Source organism: Chiroxiphia lanceolata, chromosome 1, assembly GCF_009829145.1.
Source record: "Chiroxiphia lanceolata isolate bChiLan1 chromosome 1, bChiLan1.pri, whole genome shotgun sequence".
Lineage (NCBI taxonomy): Eukaryota > Metazoa > Chordata > Aves > Passeriformes > Pipridae > Chiroxiphia > Chiroxiphia lanceolata.
Window position 1 is genome coordinate 44,169,381 of NC_045637.1, and position 24,907 is coordinate 44,194,287.

The window sequence follows — 24,907 nt, forward strand, 5'->3', positions numbered from 1 at the left end:
TCAGCTGCACTATCCAGGGTTGAATCCAGGTGCAGTTGATATGGAAAAGAAGAAGGATCAGAGTCAATATTTTCTTTTCGCTAAGCCGAGGGATAGGATTTTAATTATTTATCCAACCGAACCCTCTCCGGTAAGCCGCTGCTGGAGCCAGTGGAGATAGTCCTGCCTTGCCAATTATTAAGAGACTGATCACGTACAGTGGACGGATAAGAGGAGCCTTCACCCAGACCCGTTTTGCCTCCCTGGGAAAAAAAAAAAAGAAGGAGAACATTACCACACTATGAATTGATTGCTGCCCCCCCATCCCCCTCCCGGCCCCCCACCCCCACCCCGAACCACCACCAACCACCACAACAACACAACACCAAAAAAAAAAAAAAAAAAAAAAAAAAATCCGCGGGATCTGCCTGCACCGGGACCCTCCTTCGCTCCGGCTCGGAGGTGGATGCATTTTCATGAGCGCTGGGTGAACAGGTGCAAAGTGCGGCGGGGCGGCCCGGCCCCGCACCCCGGCCCGTTTCGTGTGCGTGTCCGTGTGATCTGTCCGTGTGTGTGTGTGTGCGTGTGTGTGCGCCCGGCGTGTGCAGGTGTGACGTGTGTGTACTAGAGAGATTATGGAGAGCAGCGACCGGACATGTACCGCCAGTTTCAAGCTGGTGTCTCAGGACTTACGGGGACTCTGGAAAAACCAAGACGGTGACCCGTAAAAAATACGACCGGATCGTCCAGCTCCTGAACGGCTCCGAGTCGAGCTCCACGGATAATGCCAAATTCAAATTCTGGGTCAAATCTAAAGGCTTCCAGCTCGGCAACTGGGACGAGGTCAGTGGTGGTGCTGGAGGAGGGAAGCAAGTGCTGTACGTGCCAGTCAAAACCACGGTTAGTAGAGAATTGTCTTCCTTGTTCTATGTCGGCCGCTGCAGCCCGCTCCGGGAGCGAGAGGCGCAGGGGGAGCCACAGCACACAGTTGGCTCCTTCCTACCCTCTTCCCCCAAGTCATCATCACCATGTTGCGTTTGCCTGTCACATTATACACCGCCGAGGTCTTTGTGGGTCCTTTCATTTAAAGCGATCGCGCGCACAACGCACCCCGCCGGGTCGGTGTCGTTCTTCCCCTCGTCCTCCTCATCCTCCTTGTCCCCCCCCCCCCGTTCCCCCGGGCCGCCGCGGCGCGGTTTGGGTGGGCTATTGTCCCGCCGCCGCCGCCGCCGCTCCGGCCATTGTGCCGGGCCCCGCCGCCCCGGGCAGCGGCCCCCGCGCCGCCGGCGGGGCTGATGGATGGCGCACGGGGGTACCCTGCCTGGCACAAAGCCAGGCGCGGCGCCGGGCGGTGGTTCCCGGGATATCGGTGGGGGTTATAATTTATTTATTATTATTATTATTTTTTTTTTTTATTGTTGTTAGCCCGCAGCCCTGGAGCCGCCGCCGAGCGGCCACGAATGTGCCCGGCTTGGCTGTGAAGGGCCGGCTGCGCTCGTAAGGAGAGGCGGGGGAGAGAGAGGATGCTCAACAAAGGGAGAACGGGGTTCCGCATGACCGAGGGAAGGGTGTATTTTGTGACCCTTTTTGGGGTCGCGGGAGCCCCTGAGCACTCCGTTCAATGCGCTAGGGTAGCGTGGCATCCCCGGCAGGCGCTGGCGCCGCGGACTCGGTGCAGGTCTGACAGCGGGGAGAGCTATTAGCTTGGTGGTGGCAGGAGCGACAGATTTTCCTATTAAGAAGATGGGGACTGTTGGTTGCAAGTAGGTTTTGCCTATTGAACTCTCTTAATGTATCATTACTCTTACTTCTTATGTGCTGGGTCACGCAAACTAAGCTTCTTTTGTCTGTGCGTGGGGCGGGTGTGGAGGGGGAGCCGAGAAAGGAAACCCAGCAATTAAAAATATTCCTGCCTGGGCATTTGGCTTGGATGAGCAATATTCTCTTTTTTTTTTTTTTTTTTCTTTCTTTCTTTTCCTGGAGTGGCAGCTTATCCGGACCTAACGGGAATGTTGCTAACTGGCGCAGCAAAGGGGGCTTCTTGGAAAGTATTCTGGGTTGGGTTGTGACGTAGGCTGCTGGGGAAATCTGCCTCTCTTTGCCTTGCTGAAGTCATAAACCTGGGCATTCCCAGAGGCTGGCTTCTGTTTGCCCCTTGTCATCAGCGCTGTCCGTGGCTGTGAGGATGCAGAGATGGGAAATATTTTAAGGAGTTTACAGAATCTGAAGATTGAAAATGAAAAAGAAGCTCTGGACAGAGTTTGTTCCTTCTCTATGGTTTTTATTCACTGAACTATTCCAGGTCTGCTATAGATTCAGGTTATTTGGCAGATCTCTGTTCTACTGTTAGATGACTGCTAATTTCTGAGGCCAGAGGGTACTGTAGATACAATTTATAACAAAAACGTTGTCTAAAGTAAAAGTCTCCAATTAGGTCGGTATTTTTAAATATCTCTTCTGCTTACTGAAATAATTATTTTAGTGAGCCAGTGAGCAAGACTATTTATTTCCAAGACTATCCTTTTCACTGCAAGTTCAAAACTGTAAGCAAATTCAGTATTTTTTAAAATTACGTTGACTTTGCTACTAAAAAAAAGAGGCTAACTTTTACAAGATGGAATTTAAAAATTAAGTGCTATTTTGGGCATCTGAAACACAAGACTCAGTGATGATCAGCTTGCCTATTTTCTCTCACCTTTGCTAGGCCATGAAAGCCTGGAGTCCCACCTTGCTCCTGTTTTCTATTTAAGAACAAAGAATCAATTTTATTTTATTTTTTCCCCACTAGGGATTTCAGTCAGAGGTCGAGCATCTTGGTGGTCTCACCTTTGTGCATTTGGGGAGTCAAACCCTCGGCTGTGAATGTCTCTTTATGTCCCTTTATATGTATTTATATTAATACAGAAGTAACTCTTTTTGGATAGCTTAAGCAACCAAGCAGGCATTCTAATAAAATAAGGATGTCTGCTAATGAAATCAAGAAAGGAAGTTAGCATGACCTATCTGTAAGCAGTTCCTGAATATCTGTATATTACTTGAACAATGAAATATAAACCTTTACAGAAGAGATCTTGCATGTAGGTACAATTTCTTCCTGCTGGCAAATGTAAATCTGCTGTCCAACACAAATGAGAAAAGGTGTTGCTTGGCACTCCCATAAAACATTCAGCTCTGAGAAAGAAATGCCACCCTCTCCTAACCCATGAATCTGGTGTCACTATCCCATCACAAAAGGCAGAGGAGTATTTAAGCAGATTTGCAGGGTGGCAATGGTTTGTATGGGCTATTTCCAGAGCTGGGGCAGCACCTGCAGGGCACTGAAAGCTCAGAAAGAACCTCTGTGGCAAAACAGGGATGCAGCCCCTGGCCCAAAGGAAGCCAGTGGCAAAGCTCCTATTGACTCAAGAGGCCTAGAATTTCACTCAGCTGGGAATGATAAGTTACTGGGGGAAAAAATGGATTTTCATAGACAGTAATTGTTGGTAAGCCTTAAGAGCCCATTCTCTCATTTCTTTAACTCTTACTAATATTTAAGAGTTTATTAATTTATGACCATTTAGAAACATCCCCACTGTGTTTGTTTTTCCCTCATCTTCATTATTATCCTGTACATTTGAGCCTGTCCAGTTAGCAGAGAGAGCCCAAAATGCTAACAAAGCCCCAAACTGTGAATCTCTCCCTCATTCTCTCCCCCTTCTTGTCCATCACTTGATCTCACCATAGGTAAAAGCAATTTCAATTTAAAATTAATCACTGTTGGCAGCATGAGCACTCCCTGTGCAGTAACAGGATGGATGAAATTACAAGTTGGACTCTACACTCACAAGCTGGTCAAAAATAAGCAAATATTCAAATACTTCGTTAGGAATTATTCTCTCCTTGAAGCTTTAAGATTTGCTGCTCAGCTTTGCTGTCAGCCAGAGAGATTTGCTCCTGATGGTGCTGTAATCCACTGCTGCTGGTAATTAGACATCATTACTGCTGCGTTAAAGGGAAAGAGAGAAGGAGAGAGGACAGGCTGGGGCTAATTAACTACTTGATTCTAATGAAAGAAAGAGAGCCTGATAGCAACTGGGAGGTTGCACCGGAACAGGCTAGATGTACAACACAGACTTAATTGAAGCAGGGGTGTCTTGCAGTCTCACAGTAGCTGAGGCTCGGTCTACTTTCATATTCTGTGGGCAGTAGCGCACAAGGTATTATTCTATTTTCCCCTTGCCTGGGTGATAAGTAGCTCAAAATCACAGGCCTGTCTTCAGTATCAAGTTTAAGCATGCCAGCAAGGAGGCGGCATAGATGATCATGTGCTGGCTTAATCTATTTTACGGGTATGGTCTCCTCAAGAGCAACAGGAACAAATCAATTTCTGAATGTTCACATCCCTCTGTGGCCTAGGAGATGCACTTTTGGTCACCAGGCAACAACATTCCCTGCAAAACAGCCATTTTAGGTCCTGAGTGGGACAACACACAGTAAGGTATTCCTATAGGCTTAAGGTATTCCTATAGGCAACCCAGCAAGTCTTTCACTTTGCAACTTTTCAGATTGCTTCTGTTACCACTGTAGATTTTCTTGCATTAAGCCCAAGCTGCAAGCAGTGGAATTATGCCTAGACTAGTCACACTGTATGAACAAAACAGGTTAGGCCAACAAGTATGCCAAATGGTTGATAGTATTGACTTCTAGTGGTTGGTACTCACCAACCACAAGGAGGCATGGAACTAGTATTTCTAGTATGATAATCTTTTTAATGGCATACATGATTTTTATGGTATATTTTTTAATTTATTTTTTGCATAGTTTTTTAGCTGGAACTGTTTATTGATTGGCAACTTGAAAACAAATTTCTTTTCACCACTCTTCTTTCTCTGGCTTGATGTGGCCTGTAAACCTAAATATGGACCCTAAAAATCAGTTGTGATTTTAAAAGGAGTTATAAAATAATGGCCTGAGCTGGTATCAGCAGATTTTAAGCGGAACTTTCCTTTAAAAGAGAAGGGCCAAGATGACTGCAGGCTACCTCTCAAATATAGAATTTACACAGTATTAGCAAACTAATAGAACTTAACCTCAAAGGCCAAGTTCAGATTACTTTTATGTCATTACTAATTTGGAATGACTGCACTGACTTTAATGATATCACAGACCTAATGTATGATTTTTTCCTGTGCTTTCTTTTATATTTTCCAACTACAAGGAGAGAATGAACTTTCATTCTGACACCAAATTTTGTTCAGTCTAGTTAAATCCTTAGATCCTGCAGGAGGATCTGGTACCTCATGGGTTGCTGCTAGCAGACCAGTAAGGCTCCCTGCAGGTGCAGGGCTGTACTACTGAACCTGATTACAGGATTTAGGGCTTAAAATTACAGGCCAGTCAGCTCAAAGGAACAGGCTGTATCTCAGCCCACCTCTTCTGTTGGACTTGAAGAATAGCAGATAGACATACGAGTTTATGTTCTTTTTGGTTTTATATAAATTACTTTGTTCATGAATAATAGAAAAAACAGATAAACAGATCACCATATAAATAGCTTATATGTCAAAATGTATTGCTTTAAATTATCTTATGTTTTATATTGTTTATTATTTTAGGGCATTTCATAACAATCTGAAAATAGGCATCTTTTTTTGCATTTCTCCCCATTTTTGTAGTCATGAATATTAAAAAAAAATGTATAAAAGTCTTTGTCAAATATATATTGGTAGCTCTATAGCCTGCTGAACTGCCAGCACATAATGGCAGTAAATACTGCAGAAAGGTGATGCTGAGGATGAGCTGTAATTTATCTCAAGGTACAATTCTGCAGGAGTTTAGTGTCCCATTAAATGCACCTTCCAGGCTCAGGAGCAGTATTCGAACCCTGTCTGGTTTTAACTGCCCACCACATTTTCCTTAACCTCTGCTCAGGTCTGCAGAGCTTTGTCTCCTCCCTTTACCCGCAGCCTCTGCCCTGCTGTTTGCAGACCTCCCGATGGACTCTGTGAGGAGGGATGCTGGTGAATCACACAGGCAGTGCTGGAAAATGGTCATAGCAGATGGAACAAAACTGGTTTAGTTGGCAACTCTTAATGCAGGCATTCACTGAAGTGTTCATGAATAAAGAGAATAACTCTGTCCTGGAATTTAAAAATGTTAAAGCGGCCATATGTAAGATGCCATTTCCACACACATTTGTGAGAGAGGCATTAGGAGAGGAGGAGCTGAGATTTCTTAATAACAGTGTTCAGTTAGAATTTTCAAAGAAACATAAGCCAAAGAGAGCAGATTTTTAAAACCCGAGTATTTTAAGGTAGAATATGTTGATGTTACTTTAGAAACATTAAATAGGGTGTAGCAGTGCACAAACAAAAACTAGCACTGGTGTATCCATCCCATCTTACACATGTAGTGAGAAACAGGACAGCAAATTCAGTGCTATCACCTGGGCAAGGGCTCAAAAGCCCAAATCTTTCCAGTAATCAGAAATAAGAAGTCCCAGTTTAATTTTCATGATGCTGTGAACCTTTGCCGAGAAGACCGAGACAATAGTGAACTTGTTTCTTCACCCTCATCCTCAATCTCTTGTCAGAGAAGCTGCACTGGATTTGGTCATGATGCAGGGACTGCTGCTCAGATGCTCCAACCCTATTTTCTTTAGACGTACTGAGTGTTTTTTTTGTGGCTACATAGCTATGTGATAAGTGGGAAATAAGTAGGTATTTACTGGAAGGTTAGGGCTCAAATGGGCTGATAGACATCAGTACAGCATGATGGGACTTTTTCTGATCTTGTTACAGAGAAACTTTCTTCCCCTAACCTCTTGGGTGATCACCATTGCTCTTGTTCAAAATCTTAGATTGAAAGGAGACAATCTGGAGAGACTACACAGAGAGACCCCATATAGAGAAGGCTTCTCATGCACGAGCCCCTAGGGGAAAAAGGCTGGTGCCAATGCTGGATGAATGTGGAAGTTAATGATTCAAATTTCATTTTATGCTACAGAAATAAATTAAAATTTCCTGACGTTGAACTGTGAGTTTAGTCTGCTGTTGAAAGGAGGCAACCAGAGCTGTTATGTTTGGTCTGAAGGAAGCTATTTGGGTGCCGATCTTTCCCTGTTATGCAGGATACACCTGTTGAGAGTTTGCTGGTAAAAGAGGAACAAAACAAGCAGGGCATATAAATGAGACAGCATGGCAGGAAACACACTCTCCAGGAGGGAGGATCATACCAGATTCTGCAGCCTCCCTTGCACCACAGAGCATCACAGAGAGATCTTCTGTTTCTTGCTGAGTAGGTTGACTCTGGTCAATACAGCCTTCAAAGTTAGTAGAGCTTTCCAGGATGTAAAAGATGTTTTTGCCTTGAATAAGTAATTTTAAACCTACCGGAAGCCTCTTTGACTAGAAAACTCAGGGAGTATTACCTGGTGCAATGAGAGTTGTTTGCATTGTCCTGCAACAGCACTGAAAGTGATCCTGCAGCTTGCTTAAATTACCTTTTTGTTCTCTTTAAATAGATGAGCCTCAAAACCTTACAGTTCCACTAGCAAGGTATTTTTTAATGGTTTATAAGCATACAATACCCAGGTAAGCATTGTCAATATCCAGGAAAGACATGCTACAAGTTATGGCATTGAGCATTTTTCCAGATGCGACATGCTACAAGTTATGGCATTGAGCATTTTTCCAGATGCAAATGGATTTTCTTAGTTATGATCAACTTTATCACAGACAGTTGTACAGACTTCTGACTGCTTATTCAATAACTCTGCAAGCTGCAAAACCTGAGTTACTGTGTGCATCTGCAGGGATTACAGCTAGTTGTTGAAATTGAAATGTAGGGTTTGAAACATTTTGTTGTATGTGTGGATACTCTTCAACCTAAGGAGCTATCTGTAGAAAACAGTTTACTTAATAAAACTGATCTATGTTAGAGTTAACCTCAAGTAAAGACTTTTTGTCAGAGACAAATATTCTGTATAGACTTGGAAGGACAATTTTTATCAAATTAACTACTTCAGCCTAGGATAAAACTCATACAACGTTTTATACTTGAGAGCCTGCAATTAAGCCCCTTTGGGAAACGAGAGGTTTTATATGTTTTATTGAGAGTGAGGTCTGTGCGTCTGATGATTTTGTACATTTTGTTACCCCAGAGTTTTTAATACAACAAGACATGGATGCTATAACATTTTGACTGTACTACTTAAGAAAATTTAGGCGGCGAGATTACTTGCACTTAAATGACATGACTCTAACTCACTGTACAATTTTTAAATGAGCATGTCTTGTGATTGCTCTCTTTGTTGCATCTGGACTTATACATACCACTACTAATACTGCCAGGTGGATTTTGTAGAAAACTTTTGTTCAAGGCTGATCCAGAGCTGAAGCAGTGCCACTAAATCATGACCTATCTATAGGGTAAAGCAGCATCATGCTGGCATATGGAAAATCACACTTAGGAATAGACTCTCACTACCCCAAACTGATAGAAGATGAATATCAAGCAAGTAATTATACAAGTAATTAGATTACGTAAGAGAAGAGCAGCTAAGGTATGGCCAGAGGTTTCAGCAGAGAGGAAAGACAAGAATTATAAACAGGTTTCACAGAACTTAATTTTTCAGTGTGTGCTCAGGGTAATAAAGAAATACCTATCCTGGGGTTACATTTTTCAGGTGATGAAACTGAAGAATGATCAGAAATAGAGAAATAAAAAAAGGGGTGATATTAAATTACAGTGCATCCCTGGGACTAATACAAATTCAACAACACTAGAGAATTTAAGAATGAAGTAACGAAACTATTATTAAAATATACCATTTGCGACTATATATGGCAGTGATACTGGAGTATGGCCAAAAATGTACAAGGTGAAAAAACAAGGAGATAAAGGTAGTTCATAGAAATGACAGACTAGTGAACCATATTTCAACACCAGAAAAAAAATCAGTAAGAATCATTAAAAATTAAGTGTCAATATAACTGTACCTGGTTGGTGGAACTAATTTGGGTTTTGTGACAGTTAATTATGTTCTTCTAACTTGTTTTGTTCAGGAATCTTAAAAATTTTCAGGTGAAACTTCGGTTCTTGCTTCCTTCTGAAATGAAACCAGTCTGACACTGACTTTATTAAAGCAGGGTTGAAACTTTGGCTATGATGACAAATTAAAAATGGTGAAGATTTGGGAAACCATAGGAAGTGTTTGAGAGCTATACAATGCAGTCCATTGTGTATATATACAAACATATAAGTATATATGTATACATAGGTACACAAAAAATCAGGAAAATTAAGGCATTTCAACACCAGATGGAAAAACAAATTAATTAGTTTAAGGAAGTGAAAGAAGAATTGGGACGTAAAATAGAAATATCATAGCAAAGGAAAAAAAGGAGAAATCATGGCAGGCAGAATTCTATACAGACAATTGCCAGATAATCTGCGTTATATGCCATCGTGACATTAGCTTTTTGAAAGAAAAGGAAGAAGTCAAGCTTTTCAATCACATTTAAAATCAATGGAATTAATATAACATCTTGAGGGAAATATTTAGGAATAGTTTCAAAGAAATCAATAAGTGTATCTAAAACATGCCCAGCAGGTATAATAAAAATTGGCATTAGGAAAAGTATAGAGAATAACATTGAAAACTTATTCTTCTTCTTAACTAAATGGTATGTCCTTGCCTTTAATAACATGCTTAGTGTATTTATCTCATCTCTAAAAGGTCATGACAGATGAAAGGTCCATGGAAGGTAACTAAGCTAATTAAAGAAAAGGGATACTTATAAGAGAAACAGTTTTAAATGGTTCTATCACTCAGAAAGATAAACATTAAGAGAAAATGCACAGCAGAAAACAGACATGTAAAGAGGTAGAAAGCAGCTGAGTGAAATAGTGTGGTGTAAGTACTGGTGAACAGCAGAGAGGGAGGATTCAGCAGTAACCCTTTTTAATTCTATTCCATCTCCTAAGACTCTTTTAACAACCATCTCAGAAGGTAAATTCAGAGCTAGTCCATTGTTTTATAACCACTATTGTTGGGAATGGAAAGTCTGCATTAGTGCCCCTAGAGAAACCCTGATTGATTAATCCAAAATTTTTTCCAAGGATTTTACAGGAGAATGATAGCTCTGTGGCTCTCGTAAGGATGTAGTATGCTCTTTATGTCAGTTCAGCTTTGCTGTCTGGAGCAGAAGGGAGGACAAGGTCATGTTGCTGCCCTGCCTGCTCTGTGTCACTGGGAGCGCGGGCATTGGTGTGATGGCACGGACCTGCTGCCTGGCTCTCACCTGGTGTCTTGCAGCACCTCCCCAGGTGTTTCCCCACAGACCATCTATCAGGGCTAGTCATGCTCCAGCCCATACAGTCGACACAAGGGGAGGCTTGTATGGTGTGGTGAAATCCCAGAATCTTCCCATCCCCTTCCCCTTTGTACTGAATTTTACCATTGCTCGTGGTCTCAGCCTTCATACTCTTGTTTCATGAATAGATTATTAAGTTTTAGGTATGTGTTCTTAGATTGACTGGAGCTAGCAGAGGAAAATAAATCAGTCATTATTGTGTAATGTCCTGTATTTTGTTTAGGAATTTGTTTATTTACTAATTACTGAGCTCTGACATCTTTTGCAGACTTCCTTGCAGACTGGTACTAGATGGTTTGTTGGTCAGTTTGACTGTAGCAGTTTCTATGGCTTGTTGCTGTGGTGATATTACTAGTCTGGAGGAAGGAGGGAGACCATCAACACCCTGTGTGGACCAGTGCATGACATTATTGTGATTTACACAGAACATTTGCAATGAACTACCTCTAGTTTCCAATTTGCTGCATTTGTGATGAGAAGGAATGTGCTATTTTCATCTCTGTATTTTTGTCTACCTGTGCTAGCTTTCTGTGTGTGTGTATTTGTTGCAACTACTACCAAACTCTTACCATGGTGGGGAGAAAAGAAAAAAGAGCAGAATTATTAGAGAATTAATGGCAAATATGAGAGGAAATTAGCTCATTCAAATGATGACAATTTCTGGAAGACTTTCCTTTTTCACCAGTGTGACCAGGAAGTATGGCATATATATAATTAGATTACTTGCCCCATTGCATTTCTCAAGGAACTGCAACGGAAAGGAAAAAAGAATGTAACTCACTTGTTCCTCCCTTAATCTAGACATAGTCATAATTTTTTTTTATGACATCTTTTGATAACCTTTATCTTTTTATATTCTGAGAGTTCAGCAAAGCCCCCTGGCTATGGTTGCTGTAATACTGAAGTATTTCATTTGTAGTGAGCAAACAGTCAGGTTCCTTTTAACGAGTGCTATATTCAAATGCCAGGCATCCTTCTAAAACCTGTGGTTCAGACAGACCTCATACATTTATCCTTTTTTGTCTCAATTTGGGCTTATCTAACAAAGAGGTGGGATAGTAAGTTCTGTATAGAACGCAGCAGCAAAAAACAGAATTTCTCAAAAAGATATTTATTGTAAACTCATTGCACTTTGACCCTGTGTTTTTTAGAAAACTTACACAAATCCTCTGCCATGTGTTACCAATGTACAAGGACTCATTATTGTTGTTTTGGTGTAACAGAGTTGAATTGGCACATGAGGAGCTTTCGAAGAGTTACATTTGCACCGAAGCAAATAATAAAGCAAAATAAATAAAGCTAAGTCTAGAACTGAATAAAGCTGGTTAAAATAAGACTACTTTTTTCCTCTTTAATTGCTCCTCTATATAGCAAATTTCAGTATTATTCTCTTCAGCACAATTTTGTCAAGATACATCAGACTTTGAGGAAATTGTGGAACTGAAAATATTGTTTTACCTGTATTCCTAATTGAACCTCACGTTTTCAACTTGAACCAAAAGGCCTGCTTTCAAAAGCTGAGTAGGAAAAAGCATTCCTAAATAGGAGAAAGCGGGTCAAGTTTTATTAAGAAGTAGAACATTTCAATTAATAGAATTCTAATGAACCATGTATTTTTCTGCTACTTATTGTTGAACTCTAATGAATTTATAGGTAATTACCAAATTTTTTTTAGAGAAATTTAATTCTTAATAAATGTAAAGTCAGGAAAAATTCCACATATACAGACTTCAAAAAATTTAATGAATTTCATCATCATGCTTGCTGTAATTTGAAAGCAAGCAAATAAACTAAGTACAACAGAGATAGTTAAGTGAAAGCGTTTTAAAATAAATTAGTACTTTGCTTAATAGAGCCAAAGAGTGAACGAACAAACCAATAAAAAAAGCTGAAAAACTGTAGCTGGAGGAAGCTGGACAGAATTTAGCTGGTGAAATTTGTGAAGCTTTGAAGGACCAGTCCTGTCATCCTAAATCATGCTGGGTAAAATCCCCTCCTGGAATAGGACCATCAGAAGGTGTGTGAATAATTTTTTTTTAATCTTTGGCACAAAGATTATGCCCCTGTTTTGAAGACATAATGCAGCACCTAACTGATGCATAGGCTTTGCAATGGACAGTGCCTGAGGGACGTGTCCACCACCCTGGGCACTCAATGCCCCTATCAGTTGGTATGGGTTGACTGGGTGGCAGTGACTGAACTCTCAATAGGATACGTTTAGATAAAGTGTTTCTGTTTGTACAGAGTAATTTACCTGTAACTGCTATCTGGTTTTGCCACAGTATATTCCAATGTGCCAGACCAGCACTTAGCAAATGCACAGGCAAGTTTATAAAAGGTATAAAAATATCTAAAAAGGTTTAATAACAGAAAGGCCAAATTCAGCTGTAAAATAATACTAGGAGCACCCTGCTCCCACATCTTTGGTTATTATCTTCCACAGTGTCAGAGTCACACTCAACACTATGTAGACAGCTCTCTCTTGTTGAAATCCCCATATTCTGATTGTTTAAGGAGGGAAAAACCAACCTGGGGAACAAGCTTATCTCAGTCCTTCAGACTCTCCATGTATTTAAGTCAACTAAAGGAGCATCTCTCATCCTGTCCCCTTCCCATCTAAACATACCCAACATATACACTCACCCTCAATTACACCGTTGAGGTTGTTTGTTTACTTGTTTTTTAGTAATCTCCCTTTCCTATGGATATCACATTAGGACATCTGCTGTGGGGAGAATTCAGATCTCTTTCCCTCTTCCTCGTTTCTTTGAACTATATTTGCATTAGAGCAATCGTGCTTCTAATGTGAGCAGAAGAAAAGTGAGATGAGAGAACAAATGGAGTGAAGTGTTAAAGCCAATCAAGTATAAACAAACTTTGGCTTAATAGCTTCCTGTGAGCTCATCCAAAAGCAGGAAAGTCAGCTTCAGGAGAGGTGGAGGCTGAGGAAAGTAAAATAAGCCTGAAGAACACTTATTACACATTTCACGGTAATAATAATAAAGCTAATGAAGTATACCAGGCAAAAGAAGGCTGATGCTTCCTGTTAATTTGGTAATAAACTACTTTTGATCTTCAAACCCAATATTTAGGCAGCTAGGCATACCTGTCAGCCACCTATAAGTACAGAACAACCTTAAGATTTCCTGCCTGGAAAATGTGAGGAAAATGAAGCATGTTTTTTGGGGCTGGGCATTTTTCTTGACTTCAGCAGGTTTTTTGGATAAATTCTGTGTCTATTCCCAATTATTTATTACAACTTACAGTTTAGTTGTCAACATTTAGCTCAATGAGTATCACAGCATGATATAGAAAAAGTAGCTAAGCAGAATGTTGCTAGACACTAAAAAGCTTGTAGTTACACAAATACCCAAATAAGTGTTATAACTGCTAGATACACCCTGCAGTTTGAATTTGGACGTGTTTCCTGTTATGTCATAGTCCCAATATCTATCTGATGTCTGCAGTGCTACACATTTTCCTCCATCCTTGTCATTTGTCTTTGCTGCTGCAGTTTATTATTTACTAATAGGCAGAGAACAGGTTTGTTTCTTTTCCTTGTGTTGCCTTTATTTCCAGACCTCAAGGCCTGCTGTTTCTCATTTAGAATTCCAATCCAATGGCATGTGCCAAGATTCAAATTTATATTATCTATGGGCAGGAGGATCAGCCCGTTTGTGTGGCTTCAGTTGAACTGAACCACTCCCTGCGCTGGCTGCATTTTAATATTTTTAATCTTGCTTTGGAAGGCATGCTATTTTGGTGAGCAACCAAATGCAGTCAAAGCTGCACGCAAGAGGAGATCTACAAATGGGTTTCTAAATCAAGGCTTCTGTAAAATTAAAAAGCCAAACCAAAACAAAAAAAACCCCCACACTTAAAAACTTGTAACTGGAGAATCTATTAGGTCCAATCCACCCACAACCATCTGGAGCACTAAGTTATCTATTGAATTTATCCAAACAAAACTTTGGACATAACATGAGCAGAAATGAGGTGAATAATTTGAGCTGAAATAATTTGTACATTAATCTTTTAAAATGTCTAAGGCCAAGAAGGCCAATTTTAAGAACTGCTGAATGACATTACCATAATAATGTGAAATAGACCATGTTAAAGGCAAAAAGCTGTTCCCACTGAAGTCAATAGCAAAATCCCACTGACTACAATAGTAGTGGGATTGGTCTGCTAAGTAGCAAACCATGCTTTAAAAAAATCAATACTTCAATTTTACAAGGTAATATGGATAGCAGTATAGTTGCCTATTATCAGACCTCATAGTCTGTGGATTTTATCTCTCTAATAACGGTGAGGTTCAGCACCTATCTTATGAATCATTGAGAGGCAAGACATAAGCCATTTCAGAGCATTTCCCCTGCCCCAGCCGAGAAAGCTCTCCAGAGGCAGGATGCGCTGCACGGAGCATGCCTCCATCAGCGTTGTGCAGCAAGGATTACTCTGAAATGAATGACTGCCTCGCTCGGAAAAAAATAGCCTTAATCGCTGTGGATCTCGGTGTAGCGTTTGATGCCTAGGACTTCGATTCTAGTCCTTCATACGTGTCAACCATATACAGAAATGCCCCCAAATGGGTCAGGTTTTCGTGTCAAACCACATCGATAAAAAAATACAGGCAACCTCTTTATTTTGTATTTTCCTTTTTTCCTTTCAAGCATCGCCCCGTCGTGATCCAAAATAGAGCTCTATCCCATACGTTCCTCTCTACGCCAAGGATATACATAGATTTTAACAGAAATAGAGATAGACTTTGGGGAAGGGGCTGAATTTTCCCTCCCCGACTGCACCAGGGCAGTGTGTTTATTCCCTGGAGTGCCCATCGCAGGGCTGTCGGTGTCCCTCCGCCCCGGGGCTCGCCGTGCCCCACCACCCGTGTGTGCCGGGAGCGGGGTGTCCCCCCGAGCCCCGGGAGGGGGCGGAGGCGCGGTGACCGTGACTCCATCGGACATAATGAGCGCGGCGGCTCGGCAGACATGTCCCTCACCCCTCCCCCTGCAGCCATATGGTGCCGTAAACAGCCGTGCGGGGACGGGGTTTTGTTGTTGTTGTTGTCTGTGTGTCCCCCGCCCCTTCTCCCCGCGGGTGTCCCGGGGTGCGGCCGGTGCTCCCCAGCGCCTGTCCCCGGACTCACCGTGCCGGGCACGGAACGGGCATGGGGGGCGGCTGCGGAGGGACCATCTGCCGGGGCCACCCCACGTCCTGGGGTCCCCCCGCGGGAGGCAGCGCAGCCGCCACGCCAGCTGGGTGCCGGGGCTGCCCCGAGGGGGCACAGCCCTTTCCCCGCTCCCAGCCCAAGTGCCGGCTCCACTAATTGATTCAGGGCTCGGGCTGGCATTGAGGGCACGGGGGAGGGGGAGCGGGGAGAGGGTGCGGCCGTGTCGCCATCGCCTCCCCCCGCCTGTTCCTATGGAAACAGTGCTATACCTCCGGGACACACACACACGCACACACCCGCTCCTCGCTCCCACTCGCGGGGGGGGGGGGGGGAGGGCCCGGCCGGGCTCGGCCACCGCGCCCTCGGCAGCGCCGTTCCCATGGCGACGGGCTGCGGCAGCACCTGTGCGGCCATCGCCGCCCCCTCGCCCCCCTCTTCCCCCCCTCCCTCCCGCATCCCGGGCGGCGAGGCTGTGCCAGCACTCCAGGGAGAGGGCTGCGGGTGGTAGGGGCGGCGGGGGGGATCCTCTGCCCCCGCCGTGGGCACGGAGCCGTCAGCCAGCCAGCACGGAGCCGTCAGCCAGCACCCACGGCGGGCAGGGAATACCGTGCGGTAAAGTAAAACGTCAGCTCCGGTGTATTTTCAGTGTAGCAAATACGCTGTGCCTGCCCGGCGTGGTGGTTACTGCTGGCACTGGTAGCACCCTGAGTAATGCTAACGGTGGAGATGGGTGGGTGATGGAATCATTGAATCATAGAATGTTAAGGGGTTGGAGTGCACCTTAAAAATCAACTAGGCCCAAACCCCCCACTGTGGGCAGGGATACATTTCACTAGACCAGATTGCTGAAGGCCTTATCCAGCCTGGTCTTGAACACTGCTGGGGTTGTGACATCCACAACCTCCGCAGGCAACCTGTTCCAGTTGTCTCACCACCCTCACAGTAAAGAATTTCTTCCTAATATCTGACCTAAATTTCCCAATTACTCCTTATCCTATCACTACGGTTCCCGATGAAGAGTCCCTCTCTGGCTTCCTGTTCAGACACCAGAAGGTTGCTATGAGATCTCCACGCAACCTTCTCTTCTCCAGGCTGAACAGCTCCAACTTTCTCAGCCTGTCTTCACAGGGGAGGTGCTCCAGTCCTCTGATCAACTTTGTGGCCCTCCTCTGGACTTGCTTGTGATGCTCTCCTCTGTCCAAGCAGCTGTGTGGGTAGCCATGGATATGTTTCAGCACCAGCCAGCCCTGTTCCCAACAAAGGATGGATGCTGGTGTGCGTATGTGGGGATACAGTTGGTACCTATTTCATCAGGGCTGTCCTGGACTCTTAGAGTGCACTTGCAACACGGTCGTCTAGCACAGGCCTCTGGGAACTATCAGTTTGACTTAAGGAAGCCCTTGACTTTGGAAGCAAGCCCGAAGTCTCCTAAGTAAATTCACCATGATGACACACGAGACCCTTCTAGTATGACACACTACACTACACATGTAGGGCTGCCCAGTATTAGAGCAGTTACAAATACTTGCTGTAACTAGTGACAAAAATGTCATGGCTGGCATGATTTGAGATGCAGGGAATGGAAATAAAACCTCGCACCACTGTCACTACTGGTGTTCACCCTCGCTTTCTGCTTTTGCCAGAACCCAGCACTTGAGATATCTCCTGCTTACCAGCCCTGGTGGTCTTTTACTATGTGTGGGTGGCTATATGGTATGTAGTGCAGTATATAGTTATAGCTCTTGCTGAAAAGTAGTGTTGCTTCATTTTGGCCCTCAAGGTACTAAATTGGCTATTACAGGCAATAAAAATGTTTGCATGTTGTTATGGAAAATGTCCCCTTGGATCCCTGACATGCAAGTAGTAACCTGATATATTTTGAAGCCAGGTCTGTCCCCTGAAGAAGACTTGTGAATCCCTTCTTTGTAGCTGAGGGGGCAGCCCAGGAACTGGGAAAAGGGGGTGGATAGGAGTAATGTCCTTAGTCCCAGGTAGTAGATGAGGTTTCTCTTTTAGCTGTAATATGAGAAAACTATTTTTTATCAGCTTCACTAAATGCTGGATTGCGTGTCATCGAATACAGCTGCAGGACTGTCATTGTCTTTAATAGAACACAGCTGGGATCTAAAAAGATAGTAAAATATCTGACCAATAATAATTTCACACATGAAAATAAATATTGAACTCCTTTATGAAAAACTAACTACAAAACTGTATCTGTGTCCTAAAGAAGTTAATGTCAAAAAAGAGCAGGACACTTTCTCCTTCTTTATAGGTATTAAAATAGCTCTAAAGTGTAGTGTTATCAACTGTTACAATTTCGTTGTGAGTCCCATGGTGTTTGTAATTTTTTCTTTAAAAATCCCATCTCTAGTCAAATGCTTGTGAAAATTCTACTTTTGTGTTAAAAAAACTCAGACAAAAATCCTTTAGTAATCCCCACAGCTGTACAGAAGAGATTGTCAGTCTTAGCAACAACTCCCTGTCAGTTCTCAAAATCTCTCAAGGACCGTGGATATTTCATTATCAACCTTTGGACTGCTGAGTGTATAACGTGCAGGTGATTAGTGTGGTTCTAGAAGCTGATACTGTTGATTTATAAACCACAAATGGTCTTGCAGGCTGCTGTTTGAGAACTTTCACTTTAAACTCTGCAAATGTCCCAAGTGGACCCTGTAGACTTGGAAACAAGGAAATAATATATGTTTTTTTCCTAAATCGTAAGATTTTTCAGGCCAATTTAATGATTTTCCATACCCTATTTCATTAATTCAAACATCAGTTAAATAATTATCCTTAAAACAAAGGCCAAAAATCATGAAAGATGAGAAAACAAAGGATATAATTTCAGCAGAATCCTTTCAACATAACACCTAGTAAGCTCTTTGAAAAAAATTCAGAAGGTGCTCAAAATATAAAATGAGACAAATTAAATTATAGAGATAGGAACACTGAATACATCTTAAATTATATAAAGCTCAGCCTCATAATAGGGATGTCTAGAAGCTTCAGTTTCTGAAGTTGACAAATCAGATTGTAAAAGCTTAATATGAAAAAAATTCCCAGAGTATGCTGCACCATAAAGCAAGACCCGGAGAAGGAGAGCATTGTAGTAAACAGCTCGCTGAAGACCTTATTTCCCAGGTCCTGTCTCACCAGAAGCAGGAGACATTCCTTCTGCTGCAACACAGGAGCACAGGAGGATCAAGTGTGAAAGCAACATCAATGCCTTTATTTATTGGCCTCATCATAGTAATAGGTTGACTTCTGGGGACCGAAAATGCAAAATAAATTGCTGCAATAGGTACAGCATCAATAACTCACAAGAATTAATTTGGAGAATTTATGTAGCTTGAGTTATACATAACATCAGCTGAGTTGATTGTGATGGTTCCTTCTAGTCGTCACCACCGCGTGAATAGCAGGGTGAGGGACGTGAGTCTTCTGTTCTGTTCTGCTTTCGTGAGATCTCACCTGGAGCACTGTGTCCTCAGCACAGAAAAGACATGAACCTGTTGGAGCAGGTCCAGAGGAGGGCCATGAAGAAGATCAGAGGGCAGGAGCACCTCTCCTATGAAGACAGGCAGAGAGAGCTGGAGTTGTTCAGCCTGGAGAAGGGAAGGCTCCAGGGAGAGCTTATTGTAGCCTTTCAGTACTTGAAGGGTGCTTGCAGGAAAGACAGAGAGAGACTTTTCACCAAGGCCTGTAGTGACAGAACAAGGGGCAGTCCTTTTAAACTGAAAGAGGGTAGATTTAGATTGGACATAAGAGATTTTTTACAATGAGGTTGGTGAGGCACTGGAACAGGTTGCCCAGGGAGGTGTGAATGCTCCATCCCTAGAAGTTGGTTTGGGTTTTGGCCAGGTTGGACTGGGCTTTGAGCAATATGATATAGTTGAAGGTTACCCTGTCCATAGCAGGGGGATTGGAACTAGGTGAACTTTAAGGTCCCTTCCAACCCAATTCATTCTGTGGTTCTATGATTCTGTCTCTGTAACTCATGATACTCGGTTTAACTGAGGTCTGGGAAGGATGAAAGCAAACAATGGGATACTAGACTGGATACTCTTGTTGTAATAGGTTTTTTTTTTATTTCAGTGAATACAAAGGCTGAAACATACACTGAATGGAGAAGGAATGTCTATATGGTATAAGCAGAAATAAGGAGACAAAAAAATGGGGAAGAAAAAAAAAGGAGCATCTCAGCACAAAACCCACTAGGAAAAAATGAAATAGAGCAAAGCCTTTTGCCTCAACATTCAATATCTGTGGGAGAAACAAAAGGGTTTTTTTGGGGTATCGTCAGAAATCATAAAATGTATTTGTCAAAAAAACCTGAAGAAAAAACTATTTCTGACCCCTGGAGGAGAGTGTAATGATGGCATTGTGTTGTGAAGTGCTCTCAGATGGCAGGTTACTATTAAAAATGACTGAACAAGATGGGAAATGGGCTGTAGTGGGGAATAGATAGATGGGCTAAAACCCCAGATACAGAATGAAACCCCATCTGAAATGCATTGTATCAGCTGGTGACAGCTACCTTAAGGGTCTGTTCATTTTTCTTAGGCTACATTTAGCCAGCTTGCCATGCCAGTAAAATACTGTTGAATCAAATTGAATTTAATTTCACACACACCCCTCCTACATGAAAAACAAGCCCACATATTTACCAGACGTGCAGCTGTGCCTGATGTCTCCTCAGAAAGCGAATTCCAGGATGCATGCAGAATACCCCCAATGAAAAGTTATGCTAGAAATGATTTGATTTGATGGGAAATGACTGTGTCATTTCCCTTTAAAGATTGTAGCACACACAAAATATAGTACTGTAGTAGGCTATTTGCACAGAACAGGGCTTGCCTGTGTGGTCTTTTTAAATCCTCTTGGTGATCCGTGCTAGTTTGGCAGTTGTAGACACAGATTTTGAATTTAGAGTTGTCCTAGTGAGGGAGAACTGGCCTTGTATGTGGTTTGGGTAGCAGGTGTGATTCATCAATAAAATAATAATATATTTCTCTTAGAGCAGACAAGGCTTAAATCATGTAGATAAAGTACATAGTCAGTCCCCATAGCTGATTCTCTCTGTTGGTGCAAGTGCAGCGAAGCCTTCTCAGTTTTTTTGGGGAGAGTGGTTGCTACAAAGTGCAAGCAAATGAGTGGGTGCAATGCATTTACAAAGAGAGAGATGTGACACAAGAATTTCTACTACACTGGCATCCTTGATTTTACTAAATGTGCCATGAAACACATGATCTCCTGCAGTGTGTCTTGGGAAATGTAGTCCAAGAAGAATCAAGCCTGATGTAAAGAAAAAGTGAAAGTTTGAGGAAAGCAAATTATAGCTTCTTGTAAGCACAGCACTATATCAGAAGATGCAGTTTAATGTTAAATTGATGCAGAAAGGAAAAAAATATTGTGTTTGGAAATTCAGTCCTTGTTAATGTTTTGTTCAGCAGAATAAAAATATTCATGTTGTCAGCAGCAGCAAGATGAAAACAAATGTTGCCTTTCCTTGTAAGATAAACTTGAAGTTTTATACCCTTAGCCATCTCTAATGTGTATGTGAAACTGTGATTTCTGTGTTTGCTGAGGAACTAAAACTATTGATGGTGTGTCCCTAGTCCTTTGCAGGCAGAGCATCATTTTGGACAAAATAGGACAATTTGTGAGATCAAGCCATAGTTTATTAAAATCAATGTGAGTCTTCAATGGGATTTTAAATTATGCTATTGTTTGTGAAAAAAGAATGTACTGGACCCTGTGCAAGGGAAGCTGTTTTTGGCAGGAACAGAGCAGGAATTGGGAGATACACTGGAAATAAACAGGGCAGTGACATGGCAAAGCCTTAGGGAGGTGATCATCTATTTCTCACTGCCACAAAGAGGCCCTTGCTAACTCCTTCTCAGCAGATATGATCTAGTATGACAGAGAAACTTTATTCCCCAAATGAGTACTAGAGAGGGTTAGTGTTGTGTCTGTCTTCCAAGTGAACATCACTAAGAAATAGCAACACAACAGTCTACAAACCTTTTGTAGCAGACTCTTGGCATGGGCTCAGCCGAAGTTTCTGTATTTACCTCTACTAGTCTGTCAAATAGTCTCTCAGAGGCAGTGAGGAAACCTGCCTCAGATGAATCATTTAAGACAAGAAAATACATCATGAGCAACAGATGGCAATCCCTTTTCTGTCAGGGGATGGACTAAGTCACCATTTGATTTTTTTTTCATCTGTCCCTGGTTGTGTGTAGTTCTATCCCTCTCAAGAGATCCCATGTCACATTGCAAGCTAAACCATCAGTTGCAGCGGGCTCTGGCTTGGATGGCCATATCCACTGGCCAGGCTGTACACCTCATGTGTATGTCATGAGAGGAAGAGAAACATTACTGTCATTACTGAAGACATCCGAGCGCTGTGTCCCATTAACTTGATGCAGCCACTATACACAGAGGAGTGAGAAAATGGGCAGGTCACTTAATACTGGTGAATTATGGTTTCGCTACAGTTTGAATGCAGTGGTTTAAACTAAGATATTAGGTGACAGAGCACCAAATTCTTACTAACTTGATGAATAGTATAGTCATTATACTGCAGTTAATACATAATTGAATTCTAATCCTATGTTTCAGCTTTTCTTCCTGTTCTTGCAAACAGCTGAGAAATTTAAAACTTTATCGTTTTTATATAAAGAGAGAAAGTCTAAGTAAGGATGCATATTGTTAATATGTAAGGATACATATGTTAATATATTGTTTGGCTCTTGTTTTGAGCACAGAATTGTAGTAATAATTACAAAACTTCATATAGTTTGCATATTAATCATTGTAGGTATGAGAAAATAAGCATGAACTTTAGACAGAGCAGCCTTATTTCAACTGCATCTTTCCTTTTCTTTCATCATCTGCACTATATATACTAATATTAGTGTGCAAAGCAATAGTGTATGGTAGTAAATTTGTGAGCATGTCTAGATTAAGGGAGAGACTCTCAAACATCTGATTAACAGGGAGTCTTCAACTTGCAAATCTCTGATTTCCTGTCTTTTATCATGCATCGAATATTGAGTAAATCTGGTTACCTGCTTATTCAAAACACTTGTTTTTGCAGTAGTGTTGAGAAAATAATGGTTTGACTGTTTCTTTAATTCTGTTAAAAAAGAAAAGGGATGGTGGGCAGCATAATTAGTGATCAGAACTGGAGTGTACCTCTTATCTGCGTTAAAAAAACCCAGGAAGCTGTTACTTACAAAAACTAAGAAGCTGAATTTACCTGATAAAACAGCATTTGCAAGGTAATGATCATTGTTTTGAACTGTTTGGTGCTCAGGGCATGCTCCAGATTTGATGCAGGAAAAGTTCTGAGTCAAATTTGTGTAACTGAAGATCGAACTCCTTTCTACTGGGAATTTACAGTTCAGACATTGTCCTGTTCAGTTTCAGAGCAATATAATAAAGGAAAGTAGTTTCATTCACTCTCCCATTTAATAATCATATTAGATAAGACTGCAAAACATTTTAAAGAAAATTCATCCAGAGGCATATCTTTTAGGCGTAGTCTTTTGAAGAAGGGGACTGCTACGCAGCAAAGGTCTGAATGAGGCACACAATAAACATGAACCCACTGAATTTCATTGCCGGTGGCATAACAAACACAGATTTTGATTTCCAGCCCTCTGATGAGTGTTGGTGCCTGAGCATGCCTGGGAGAACATGCACACAACCCCTGTGGAAATTGCTAACCATAAATCTGTTTAAACCCTGGAAAAAGTCATGTTTGGATGTTTGGACTGCATGAGGAGCTGCAGATGGACTGAGAGAGGAGCAGGGGGGGGAGAAAAATTAAAAAGTAGCAGGGAAAATGCATTTTATCTTACTCCTTCTCTAAGAAGAATCATTCTCACTCCTACAAACGTTTAAGTAGACTATTCTCATTGCTTTTGGAAGGGCATTAAGGAAGACAGGAATAACTTATATTCTTAAGTGCTTACTACAAGGTTGATACATCTTAGTTAGAGAAAAACTGAGTTTACTGGGTGTGCAAAGAAGTCCAGGAGACTGTTTGGGATGGTTGTATTCTCTAAGTGCGTAAGCCTAAGACCAAATAGAGTTTGGTGGACTTTCATGATGGTTCGTCATGCATAACATTAGCAGTGTTTCCTATTACACAAACGGCTTCAGTGTAATATCTGATACTGAAGAATTTTCGTTCTAAAGGAGATTATCAAAAGGATTCGTAAAGGCTCCCTTTTTCGATCACTGCCACCGTTTTTCTCTGAGATTCTTTTTATATCTATTTCATTTACAACACTCTAACAAAAATTAGTTGGCAAGGTGAAATTGTAGATCAGTGCTGAAAATTTCTCCTAAGCAAAGACTGGCTAATACTGACTTCAGTGTACAGTAGCAGCATGTTTGTGCTGAATGGTGGTATGAACTCCCCATCTGCAGATGTCAGCCTCCTAACTATCACGCTGGTCAGGACTGAACATATGGTGGAGCAGTGTTTTTCAAAACTTGGTTCTGCTGGCAAGGATTTGCCTCTTCATGCTGTGGACTTTGTTTACGATTGAGGAAGGGAGGAAGAAGAGATGGAGAAAAAAGTGGTGTAAATGATTTGACTGTCTGCAACAATGCTTCCTTACAGGACCACAGGATTTTTACCTGGGGCACTTGTTCTTCCCTAGGTTACCCAGGACAGAAGAGTGTTGCAGGAGTGAGAAAAACCACAGAATTAGGGAAATGTAATTTAATTAAAGAAAACTGCAACAAATAAGTTATTAAAAAGCCCCACATAAGTCTGTGAGATAATTTCATATTGTAAAATTGGGTCTGTACATGCACACACAAATATTAACAAAACTAATTTAAGAAAGGAATATTCTTTATTAACCAATTAATTTAGTTTGATGATGCCCTCCTTCAGGTCAGAGGGAGGATGAAATAACTTATGGGTTTTTTGTGTATTTTTGGAAGGATAACTTTTGCACCCCTCCGTGATGAATTTTCCTGAAGACCATGGTTATATATTTGGTCCATGGCATTGCTGGCTACACCAAAAACCTTATTGCCAATATATGACATAATATTTACTGCTTCTATTTCAGACCTGGTGGAGAGATTGAGTATCCAGTGTTTTGCCTGATTTTTTTGTGTGCTGTGTCGCTTCATCTGAGAACAGACCCTAATCCCTACAGTTCCTACTTTGCTTATGTTTGTAGGTCATCAGGGCTGTCACACCACTACTGCTAAAACCACATACAGGCAGAAGTCAGTGACCCATGCAGACTGCTGAGTCCCCAATGGCCTCTATCCAGTGTCAGGTAACATTACCTGTGCAATTACAGTGAGCCCCTTCATAATCCCTACTCATTTGTCCTTGCAGAAATCTAGAGGGATCTCCATT

General features: G+C 41.9%; 1 protein-coding gene across 1 annotated transcript in view; it reads left to right on the forward strand.

Moving 5' to 3' along the window:
- The first annotated feature begins 599 nt into the window (after positions 1 to 599).
- The window catches only part of NOL4 (nucleolar protein 4), a 187,008-nt gene continuing 162,700 nt past the window's right edge, over positions 600 to 24,907 (forward strand). The window contains 3 exon segments of the mRNA XM_032704663.1: positions 600 to 627; positions 630 to 650; positions 653 to 879. Coding sequence (XP_032560554.1) covers positions 615 to 627; positions 630 to 650; positions 653 to 879 — 261 coding nt within the window. The 5' untranslated portion in view covers positions 600 to 614.